General features: G+C 55.8%; 1 protein-coding gene across 1 annotated transcript; it reads left to right on the top strand.

Moving 5' to 3' along the window:
- Nucleotides 1-6,815: 6,815 nt before the first annotated feature.
- On the top strand, nt 6,816-8,592 carry J4E86_005849 (uncharacterized protein; the record flags this gene model as incomplete). Its single annotated transcript, XM_051446380.1, has 2 exons — nt 6,816-6,915; nt 7,001-8,592. 2 exons carry the CDS (start codon nt 6,816-6,818, stop codon nt 8,590-8,592), a joined length of 1,692 nt encoding a protein of 563 aa, XP_051301955.1.
- Nucleotides 8,593-12,410: the final 3,818 nt, after the last annotated feature.

The raw sequence follows: 12,410 nt of genomic DNA, 5'->3' as shown, positions 1-12,410 counted from the left end.
GAGGGGAGGGATGAGGATTGTTAGGACGGGTGGTAGGCGAGTAGAGAGTGTGGAGTGGAAGGTAGCGGGTAGAGGATAGCCGGTGGGAGATGGTGCTGTTACGATGGTTGCGACGACTTGTCGATTGGATCGCTGTGTGAAACTAACACTCACATCCTATGGTGAGTACTGTACTCGCATGTTTGGCTTGTCGGCGATGGCGAACTCATCCGCAGCAGCTTTACCATCCAAATCTAGACTTGCAATCACCATACCAATCCTTCGAAACGAATCGCCCATTCCAACATTACCATATGAAAGTCGCCGCTCCATTCGCTCTGATGTCCCTCATCGAGAGAGAACCGCATCTAGTCTATATCAAACAAAGATTATACATTCGCGTAACTATACCGCAGCATTTTCTAAATGCAGCTAAGCGATCGCCCGCAGTATTCAGGCACGCGCCCAATCTTACTATCAGCATGGTTTGCCCATTCGCCTTACCCATACCCATACACGAAGGATCGACTATGAGGCGAAGCGGAAGCGCGTGACGAAGATATCCTGGGCGCAGGGCGGGATCTCATGCTAAACTGATAAATGTGCATGAACGTAACGATAGCTATTATAACGGCATTATGATATACTGCGCGTGTCGATGTGGAGATAAACGTGGCATGCAGGGGGCCGAAAATACTCGACAACGGCACGGGTCAAGAGCGGCATTGAGGAGGATCATGTGAGAGCTTCGAAGACGTGTCCGGACGCATGGAGCCTCAGTCGTGACAGGTGACACTTTTCTCCTTGACTGCGCCCGAGGTGTCAGCCCGGATTGAGGCTGTGGCGAGATGAGATCTGGGGCTGATATGCGGGGGTGGAGATGGGGTCTCCAAGTTACCAGTTTCGCAAGAAAGCATGACATGGACGCTGATGACGCTATCAGGGTAGTTGTGTTGTACAGCGCAAGAGTCAAGTCATCTGTCACAGTAAGCAAGAGCCCCGAGCGTGATAAACGCAGGGCAGTAATATCGCCCTCTCGCCCCGAGCCTTCCCTCCCTCACCGTTGGCTCTACAGCCGTCTGCCGTCTGATGTCAGCATCATGTTCCGCCCGAAGTTCGTGTTCCGAAACTCGTCGCGAGATATGGACCGCGGAAATAGCTTTCGCATGTGATGTGACGGCGGATCAACATAGCATAAAGTACAGCCAGATATAATACCCCGATACGAAGGAAGCGCGTAAGCACCGGTGAATGCGCATGCAGAACCGAACCACGCGACGACGTTTGTCTGGGGTAATTGCGCCAGGCATGCGGACGCGGAGGCTACGGAACAGAACCGAAACGGAAGGTATCGACCGACGGGGTGTTCGCTGATGCCGAGATGCCTGTATAACTACGCCTCGGTTGTCTGTCAGTGGAGGAGAGGTTCTGCCTATTCTTCCAGAATGTGGAATTAGACGTTGCGTTTGATTAAGGTTGGCGTGCTACAGCAGGTAGACTGCGTGATCGAAATCGCGCTTTTGGTGCGACATCCTGCCGGCCACGTATGGGGCTATGGAGGAACCTGCAAAAGATGGGAACCGAATTTCTCGCTTGCGTCTATTACCGACTTTGGGAGTGAGTGGTGGTGGCTGGAAATGACATAGGATGCTGGGGGCTTGATAGGCTGGATATTTGTGCTTTATCCATGAACCATGCGAACCGCAACCACGGGATGAAGAGCCATGTCGCTCGGGCCGTGGTAAGCCATGAAGGTGTAAGGCTGCCGAAAGTCTTGGTAAGACTCGGGCCGTGTGATAAAGTACCTTGGTATACATGTGGTTGTGTGATGAGTTGTCGGGCGTAACGCGTGGGGTCTGCTGAGATGATACGGCAGTTGTGTTATTAGTCTTGAGCTCGTTAGTGATATCTTTGAGTGTTGCACAATCATAGTCTTGTGCGGACTGGCATTGCGATCTTCGTAAGCTATGCGCGGCACTTGAATAACAGAGTCCAAATTCAGCTCCGTCTTCTGGCGGTGAAGGGGTATACGAGCATCCTGCCACAGCATTGCTGCACCCCTAGGTAGACTTGTACGACCATAGAGTGAGACCTTGGAATCAGGGTTGGTATCTGGGGTCAGCGCCTCGGTCCCGACAGCACGGTAATACGCTCTCGCTGGCTGAGTGTAATGAATTCAATATGGAAGCGGGTACATCAGCGCAGGCTGACCACCACTCGAGTTGACACCGTAAGCGCGTTCGGGTAGGACGAGATAGATGAAGACGCGCAGATGACAGTCAGCACGCAGTGTTACCGAACCAGACTTGGAACTGGGAACCATAAGCCCGGGACGGGTGAAAGAGCCTCGCCAACCGCCTCTTTCTGCAACAGCCTGTAACTACCATGTTCGAGGCGTTATATTGGAAACTTTCAAGACGCTTTGTAAGCCGCTTTCAAAGAGAAGACCAGTCATACAGGCGTCTGGAAGGGTTGCCAGAGATGGCAAGGTGCCGAGTAATGGGATTGTAACCCGTTTTCAGTCCCACGAGGTCTCCAGACTTTGCTCACGGCTCGACCGATAAGCTAACCAAGGTAGATGCCGGAAAGAGGGCCCATGCGAGGCGCAGCCTGAATGCAGAAGGTGGAACAAGATGGCCGTTAGCGAAGGAATCTGCCACAATCCTACGGGAAAACATCATCAAATCCACCCCTCTCCATTCGCCCGTTACAAAAAATATTGCTAAGATAGCAGACGTGCAGTTGCTTTTGCAGACTTTTACCCCCATCTTTGGGTTTCAGGTACGGTCTCATGAGCAATGAGCCGGCCCGTTTGTCGCTGCAGAATCCTGCGGGAGTAGGGCGTTGTACTCGGATAAGCCATGATAAGCTGCACACGTGGGAGCAGTATACACCACACGGCGTTCGCCAAGCAGGGGGCGTGTCCATGTGAACTCGATGCCGGCTGGGGTAATGAGCCTGGAAGACTGTAGTTGGCCTCTTGGGACCTTTGCTCCGAAGTGCGGGATACTAGGTCGACATTGCACCGAAGGCCAACAGATGAATGACTTTGCTTGTGACATTCGGCGGAAAGACCGGCGCCTTGATCCGCTTGATGTCGCGTTGCCATCGGTGACCGGCGAGACGTCCGGATGTCATTTGGTTGGTTATCAGTGCGGAGGTGGACGATGCGACGAGCTCGTGCGTGCACGCGTGGGATGCCTGCGCGTCGGGCCCCACCGCCAGGCACTGGGGAACGTGTCGCTGCTTTGGGCAGCCACAGCACCTCGTTCAGGCAATCGACGATACTGAATGCGCGCCAGAATGGAGACCCGACTCACTGGAAATGAGGAATAATTTCTCCCTTGCTATTTGTTGGGCGCAACGTCCGCTTCCGGGGAACGCACAGGACTACTGCGATTCGTGCAAAATCCCTCATGTCGATTCGTGCAAGACGGCGGAGACCAGCATCAAGTTCCCCCCGTACGCTAGAGATGTGATAGAAGCGCTGTAGCGACAGGAAAGGCAAATCTTCCTATTCTCTGCGATGGTGATGTTTCAGTGGCATTGCGCGGCATTGCACTGACCATCAAAGCCTCGGTTAACTATCGCGACGAGCAGCACATGTGAGGGTGAGCACGTTGTTGCGCATGATTGGACAGTGAGCGCTGAGAACGGCCGGCGCCGCCACAGGAAGGGATTCTGCCATGCGCGAGCCGGGAAAGCACCAAGAAGGAGAAGGAGCTGCGCGACCTAGAGCATGATCACAACGTGACACGGAAAGGTGAGTGTAATGCTATCACGACCAACCGATGTAACAGCCGGTGGTTGCAAGCCAGGCAATTGGTGCACCTTGGTAGCAGCCACGCGACGCCCGCGGGGAGCGGCTGGATGCCCCGGATCCGATACGGTTAGCTCGAACATGGTTTCCAGGCTGTCGGGCTCTTTGCATTCTCCAGTGTCCGGTAGAGTGGCACTGTCAAGCCGCCATCGTGGGTGCAGTATGTATTATCCTGTAGTTAGTGTGGGTTGTATGCGAGATCGATGTGTGCGGCTTGATAGCGCAGCTCATATTCGCAATGCAGAAGAGTCGTTCGTAAAAGGAAAACACAAAATGTACCGAGATCGTTTGCCGTCGAGCATGTGACGAGTAATCATACAGCGATCGACTCCCCGGCACTTGTCATAACCACGGATGACAGGCTGATGGCTACTCCCGACGCAGATACGAGCTCTCATCTCAGCTGGACGCTGACAAACTCGATCGCTTCGATTTTGTCCCGAAGAGAGAGCGACGGCAGTGAGTGAGTAGAGTCGTCGAAGTTGTGCAGTGCGCAGCCTCGACAGAAAGTCGTTTGTGTTGCGACGTGTGCGCATACCGATCACGTAGGTGCCACCGTCGCCATATGGCCGTGCATGCTCGTTGTAGAGCGAAAAGCAACGGCAGACCCGATACCACAATCGCTTGGCAAGCGTCACAGCTTGCTATGTCGTGATCTGGGGTACAGTCATCGTCCTGCTGATGATCAAAGCAACCCGATTTAGGTCATGATACAACATATACGCAGTCTCGGAACGATGAAAGGTGGTTACGACTAATGCGAACATGAAATACACCTTTGGCGTATCGTGCAGTCGTACCAGGTTTGATGGCGGTTCATTCCGTCGCGATAAGCCGATAGAGGTGGAGAGCTTGTGGAAGTTGACGGTTGTATGATCGTGAGAAAAAGCATACGACAACCACGACGGGGCCACGGTCCGGGGAACTAAAGTTCAGCTCCATGTCATGTCACGAGCGAACGACAGACTTTGGGGTGAACATGGCCCCGTCTTTCCCCACGCTGACGTTTGTTCTTTGTACCAAAGAAATCGCTGTGCATAATGTGCGATCGATTGCATCGTGAGCCGGGTGGCTTTCAGGAGCGACGACCGGTTGGATAAGCAGAGCGACAGGCACTCGACAGTCTAGTGCCACGTAGAGGTAGCTGCCGGTGTACAACTCATGAAACAAGCATCACGCCGCATTCAGCGATAATGTGCGGTCGCACCTGATGCTTTTGCGGCTTTGTGATTCGACAGGCGCCCCAGATGACCTCGAGAAATTGCCGTGTACTGGACTGACGTAGCATAACAGCCAAGTTGGAAGTTACTGGAGGACGAGTGGGCGCACAGTGCACCATGGCAGGGTACCTGTCGCTACCCCAAAGTCTGGAGCGGAATATCTGGGGTAGCTGGCATGTCTCAGAGGCGTCGAGGACAGCACTTTAACCAGGTGGCCACCGGGCTTGTACCTCGTGGCCTGGCACCCTTGCGAATAACCAACGCATCTAGGAACCTAGCGAACAATGGCTTGCCGATTCACAGTGGCAGGTCAGCGTTGGTGGTAGGCGGTAAAATTCGCAATCGCAGAGACAAAGGCGGAGTTGACCACACCGAAAGCAGCCCTGTCACCAGAGCGTGCGAAGGCTGCTCTTGACCGCCACGGAAGAATTGAGGATCCCGTGTTGCCGACCCCAGTGCGGGGGATTTGCGCAGACGATGCAGACGGTGCAAACGACAAAGTGTCGGATGCGGACCTGAAAGCAGGGCTGTCGCGACGTTCAAGAGTACCTGTCTCGTCGAGTGTGCCAAGTTGCCTGTGAGGCTGTCTAGTTGGTGTGGATGGGCATGAGGATTGACTCAGGGTCCAAGAGGCACAGCCAAGGGCGCAGCCATTTGGGCAAGGGAAGCACATGGGCTTCAAAGGCTAGACTCGTGCAGGGGGGAATGTCGGAAGAGGCGAGTTAGGGAAAAGAAGCGCCGCGCGGAAGTTTTCAGCTGCTTCCGCGAGCGCTAACGGGATGCGACAAGCAGCATCACATGGCGTGCATAGGTTTTCGAAACCGCTGAGTTAGCGGTATTGTATTACGGCGGCGTAACTTTCTCCCAAGGTTCGCCGGGCAGGTGACTTGTGGTGCAACGGGTCCGCCAGCGACAGCAGACAGTGCTACCAGTCAGCCAGACAAGCCGACCATGGGCGCCGTAGGAGCAGAGGGTGCCGTGGTCAGCATGGCCCCGATGGGCTCGACGCAGCAGCGCGAGGGATGGGCATGAGTCTTGAGGGAGGCGGTAGAGACAGCGAGTCAGGCAGTGTTCTGGAAGTACCAGCGTGCACGGCCTGTGTTGTTCAGATCATGTGCCTCCCCACGCCCAGGCCGTCACCACGCGGGCGACGACGCAGAGGTGGCATTCGCTGGCGCAGGTGGCGGCGGCCCTGAATGCGTTGTTTTGGAAGAGTGAATGCGGCCATGTCTCTGGGGGGGATGACGATGGGGACGAGGGCCACGAGCGTCGCAGAAACTGATTGAGAGGATCCATGGTAGACTCTGGACTCCGGGCAAAAGAGCGGTAGCCCGAGAAAGGCCGCAAGGGCATGGATCAAGGCTCTGATGGCAATCTGCCGGGGGAAGGAGCGCGTTGCAGGGGTCTCCTGTTAGTGTGGGTGCCCATCGCGCCTTCCATGTCGGCCCAGGTCGTAGGTCGTCGCTGCCCCCCTGCACCTTCTTAGTGGACCTTGCACGCACACCAGTACTTGGGCTTATACATACAAGATCCACTCCCACTTGCATGCCCTCTCTACATACCTCGCCCATAGCATTACACGCCTGCTCCCATTCACCCACTACGCTCTCTTGGAACTCCCCACATATACACCCATTCACTCACCACCGTCTATCCATGTATCTGTCAGCGCTGTAGCATCGCCGGCAACTCCCTCTGCTCGGCAACTCCATTGACGCACCCGGAACCTCATCGTCACTGACGCAAGCGGAACCACCGTTAACGAACTCCCCCTCAACCCCAACACAACGCCTACGATGCCTCTCCGCGCCGAACGGCCCATAGTGCGTGTCGAGCACAGCTCCATGCGCACCATCGAAACCCGCAGCACCGAGAACCTGTTCGGCCTCTGGTCTGGTGAGTGACATGCATGCCGATAGACACATGATACATCGCCATGATAGCATGTGAAGCGCACAACAGCGACTAACTCACCCCTCAGTATTTGCACGATGCTCGCCTGCCATGGAAGACGGCAAACGCTACGAGAACATGGCCTGGCGGTTGTGGTCCCGCGAGACCTTCTGCTGCCAGCCAGACCCCGTGGCTGCTCCCCAGTGGACCTTCCAGCGCCAGTTGTCGGCTAGCGCCGCGGACATGCCCGCGCTCTCTACCAGCGTCGCCTCCGACGACTCCAATGTGGAAAGCGCCATCATCACCACTTCCCGCTCTGATCTCTCGGCCGACCGCCCCGACCTGCGCCGCCACGACTCTGCCACCAGCCAGGCCCGCGGCAAGCACATGACGCCCATCGGTCTCGAGAAGGTCGTCAACTCGATCCAAGAGAAGAAGTTCATTGAGCCGCTCTCACCTCTGCCCGCACAGCTTGCCCCGCCTGTACCCGAGCAGAAGCCTGTCCAACACAACACCTCGCCCCCCACCACCGCCCGCCCCATCCCCGAAGCCTCGACTTCCACTGTAGCCACCACGGTGAACAGCGACATCATGAGCCCCGCCGTCAGCTCCGAAGCGAGCACCTCCACCGACGTGAGCGAGCACAGCGTCGTTCGCGGCTTCGAGCCTGGCCACATCTCCACCTCGGTACGGTCCACCACCAACCTGAACCCCACCCCCATCCTCAAGAAGACCTCCAGCTTTGTCACCAAGCCGCTGCCTGCCAAGGCCGACTTGAGCAAGAAGAAGCAGCCCATGTTCACTCTCGGTGGCTCCTCGGAAGAGGAGAACGGCAGCTCCTTCGAGGCCTACTCTCTCCAGCGCAGCTCCCTCTCACAGCAGCTGCGCAACGCCGCTCCCATGCGCAAGACGACCTCCTTCAAGAACGAGGTCAGCACCCGTACCTTCCACGACGTCTCCGAGAGCAGCGAGGCGGCCATTGAGACCGATAGCGAGGACGACGTCGACGAGAGCGCCATCGAGGACGAGGACTCCGACGAAGACGAGTGGGAAGACGACGACAACGAGGAGAGCGGTCCCCCCAGCGTTGCTGAGCACCGTCCCCTGTTCTCGCGCGTCGACTCAAAGCCCAACCTCACCTCCCGCCGTTCCCTACTCACCACCGCGCTTCACCAGGGTGACCGCGCATCAGCACTACAGAACGAAGCATCGCGATCATCGCCTGCTATCCGACGCTCCCGCACCAACGCACCCAACGGTCCATCGACCGGCAACTCTCCCCACGAGGACAAGGGTCTGATGATGCGCGAGCCGGCTTCCCGCCCAAAGCCCATCATCATGACCACCTCCAACGTCCACCCACCCGCCATGTCCCCAAAGACGTGCAGACGCAATATGTTGACTTCAGAATTAACTGGCTCACTTCGTCAGAACCTGCTGTGGGAGAGGCAGCAAAAGAATGCCACCACCAACGCAGTAGCAAAGCGCGCACAAAGCGCAGTCAACCTACCGGCCCTCCGCCGGGCCATGACCACCGGCGATGTCAAGGGCCTAAACACCAACGAGCAACAAGCTCAAATTAGATCTACTACTTTCCGGGACGACAACAAGCCCGACAGCTCCTACAACCAGTTCTTCGACGGCGGCGACGCTCAAGAGTACCACCGCTCCGGATGGTAGCACTTCATCATCATTTCTTCACATTTGCACTTCTAGCGGCATCTATGGTTTGGCATTGGACCAAGGCGTTTTGTTTCTTCACTTTAGCGCTCTGCAGGCGATGATGGGTTATGATCCTCCCAAAATCTTCTGATACCACCAGGGCATCGATTACGCCCAATGAGGCTACGAATTTCTTTCCTGCAGTTATCGGACAATGGGTGCTTCTTGGTCTGAAGACGGGTTACGGCTCACGCCTATTTGGTCTGTACTATCACCTGCACTGTACTTGTATCGGACTCTTTGCCCGACCCATTATACCCCGGCATGGGACGGCTCCACGGAGCTGTTGAACCACAGCAACACCTAGCTTGGAAATAGCAGGTGTTTGCCTAGATACCTAATGATAAAAAGCGGATTCTTCACTATCTCACACTCCTACATGATGCCTACAGTGACTGTGGCGGCAAGGCCATGCACTAGGCCGATGTACCTCGAAGCCTCATTGACTCTTTAGCTGTCACCTGTTCCGGGGTTCGAGGTCCCAACAAGACGCATGTTCGATTGTAAAGAGCCACTTGTTTGGCAGGTTCCTTTACCGCTCTTCTGAACCACTCCAAGCTAGCTGCCTAAGAAGCGCTTATGCACGCTTTGCTGTAGGCTTCATGCAGTGCCGGATCGCACCACCACCACACTGATTCCCCCCGTTACATCTGCCGCGCCTAGAGGGCACGCTGTCTGTGTCACGATGGCGATCAGCCTGGTCATTGTTTATTGATGATATGGCGAAACTTGGATCTGCAATAGCCGCGACATTGCTCGTCGCTCGTCCCAGCCCAAAGTCAAATTGGACTGAGCCGCGCCGCCCTTGCTTCGGCCCGGCTTCCTGTTCACCGTCACGAACTCTGTGTGCCTGACATGTTGCTGCGCCGCTGCTCATCACAGGAGATCACCAAGGGCATGCGGTACTCGAGGGCGCTGCCCCGTGAGGGCCTACCCTTGCGCCATATAGGCCAGGGCGCAGGCAACGTGCATCGTGCGTGCATCATGGCGAGCACACCCACCCTCCGTCGTGCGTCGTGGGATCGCGGGCGAGACTCGACGGCTGCAGACGCCGCTCAGCCTTATGACTCGAGCTGCGAACTCAACACCAACAGCTGCCCCCGCGCAACGCAATCTCGACGCTCGCGGTTTCAGCAGGGCAAAGCACGAGTCGGGCGGCGAGGCTTTTCGCAGACACTGACACTGACAAGATTGAGCGACGCCACTACGTCATGCTAGCTGAAAGTTACCGCACTTCCCCGCGCGCCGTTTTGCTCCTGCTCCAGGCGTCGTCGCCCTCACCCCTCGCTACTCAATATGCGTTGCATCAGCATCACTCAACCACCATGCAAGCCTTGCCAGATGACTCCGGGAAGCGGCCTCGCCAATCGTCCCTCGGTCGTCGCTCAGCAATCATCACCACCGGATTGCGCGGGCTCAATCAGCGCAGCGCAACGCGGCCCCGGTCGCTCCAGCAGCTTGCATTGTTGACGCTCACTATTACCACTGATTTCAAAGTCCTCTGATCATCCGGATGCTAAAAACAACATTCATCCCTGAAAACGGCGGAAGGCGACGCTCTATCAGGCACCCGCAGCGCTACCCCGCGACCAAGTCGGTCTGGAGGTCGATGCGTTGGCATGTTAGCGCCTGCGAGTGGTCATCTGAAGCCAGCCTTGACGAGTCAACTTGGAGATGCTTCAGCCTCATGTACGAGGAACTCCGCCACGCCAAAGGGCTCCCTGGCAATATCTGGCTCAACCGCTTACATCCCTCGTCCTGTGACTGTGATTATCGCTTCCGTTGGCGGCTTCGGTTCAGTATCACTCCAGGCCTCCTGTCTCCGCAGTCTCATTTGCTGCCCCCGTGGGGGTCCCGTCACATGAACACCTATCGTCACACTTTGGTGACGTCCCTTCTCGCCAATGCCGCTGCGTGCAGATCTGATGTCTGCATCTGCCTACGCGTCGAACGGATCTCGGGATACTGGTGTCGCTGAGGCGAAGCAGAGACAATCAATTGCCGCTGTGCAGGACGCCATTCTCCGCTGATCAGGTCGGCGAGAGCGCCGTCAAAATGTCGTGCTTTGAGGTCGTGGCCGCGGAAGTCTTTCCCATTGCCTGGATGTAGAGTCCCACACGCAGCGCCATCGTTCCGTCAATACTTCCCGCATTACACATACTTTAATCACAATACTCGGCTTGCGCACCTAATGTACGAGAGGATTCGGTCATACCAATGGCTTATTGGCCTTGAATGCAGCCATTGGCACTGCCCATAGTCCAGCAGGGCACATGGGAGTAGCAACACCAGAACCAAGGCACTACGACTTCTCTGTCGTTGTAGTGACATTTTCTTTGCTTCCTGCCGATTCTCATCCCTAGTCTTCAGCAGTACCCCGACCCTATGCCTACACATCAGCCTAGCGGTACACCATCATGCTTCATCCGGTGGTATTCTTTACATCAGGCACGCGGTGCAAACGGCACCCCACAATCTACATTTTATCAGTTCAACCGTCATATCACTAACTCGAAATAGTAGGAGCAGCTATGTGAACACTTGCGCTTTGACTGTTTACAGATGCATCACCTGTCTCCAACACGTTTGAACGCCAGCCATCCCCGCTCAAACCTCAAGTCTTGCCAGCGCATCGCCCAAGCGCGCTCATACCGTCTGTTGACCTTCACGATAGTTGGCTCTTAGTCGGTAAGATCTTCGGCAGTGGCTCTGACTCCGGGACATTGCCCTAGCCTAGCGTCAATTACCCCAGGCTTCGCTGGCATGTTTCAGTCAACACCATCGCGATATGAAAGGGCCGTTTGACGACAATCAGGATCTTTACATTCCCGAATGATCGCGACCTCTCGATCGTGTCTGCGATTAACGGGCGCATCAGGTTGATCACGATCAGTCTCATGATGCCAGGGCAGACCTGCAAAGATCGAGATCAGGCATGCACCATCTTTTTTCCGAAGTCTCGGTAGATGGACACCTGCTCCACTCCATAGAGGCGCCACGGTAGTATGCAGCCCTAAATCACCCACATGTCCATCGCATTCACAGATGTACGTCATTGCTCACCAGCCTCTTTTCTCGCCCTGATTTCTCTAACGTTATGAATGCGAATAACAGCGATCTTGCGGTTTTCGCCGTGCTGATGCATGCTCTAGCTTCCAGCTATTGACATAGCAAGCCGAGGCATTTGTATGACTGCGCTATCGAAGCTCAACCAACTTGGGTCCAAGAGGCGGGGGAGCCATTGCGCTGGACAAGCGGAACAACCCCCGGCCACTCTTCGACAACACCGAGGCTTCTGAAGATACGAGCACATGGACACCGTGCTGCTCCTAGCACTGCCCGTGAAGATGGACGGTCCTCATGCCGCGCAGAGACCTGTTGCGACAAGCTTCGATGCACGCAGCCATGACGATATTGAGAGCACCCCGGACATTTGCAAAAGAAGGTAAGTCGCGATGGCCAACCACCACGAAAAGCAAGATGATCATACGCAACGGTTATCACGAACCAAACAATAGCACGGCGATCTTGAGACTTGAGGCAAGCATGATGCAAACCGTTTCTCAGGAACGGCACCCATTGAACCGGTGCTGTGCGTTAAATCTACGATTCGATCGAGCGGCGAGTGAAGACCATGGTACGCTACCGGTAGAACCAAACCTTGGAGACTATCCCCAGACCCCAGATTTACGTAGTATCGGATGGCGCTCCCGGAAACAGCATAACGCTGCCCAGTATTTGTTACAACTCATTTCTTTTGTCTGCTGTTTCATTAC

The sequence above is a fragment of the Alternaria arbusti genome (assembly GCF_024043155.1).
Source record: "Alternaria arbusti strain BMP 1465 chromosome Unknown scaffold_7, whole genome shotgun sequence".
In the NCBI taxonomy this organism is placed as follows: Eukaryota; Fungi; Ascomycota; class Dothideomycetes; order Pleosporales; family Pleosporaceae; genus Alternaria; species Alternaria arbusti.
The sequence above is the reverse complement of the archived record's forward strand: the minus strand, read 5'-3'. Positions and strand labels throughout refer to the sequence as shown.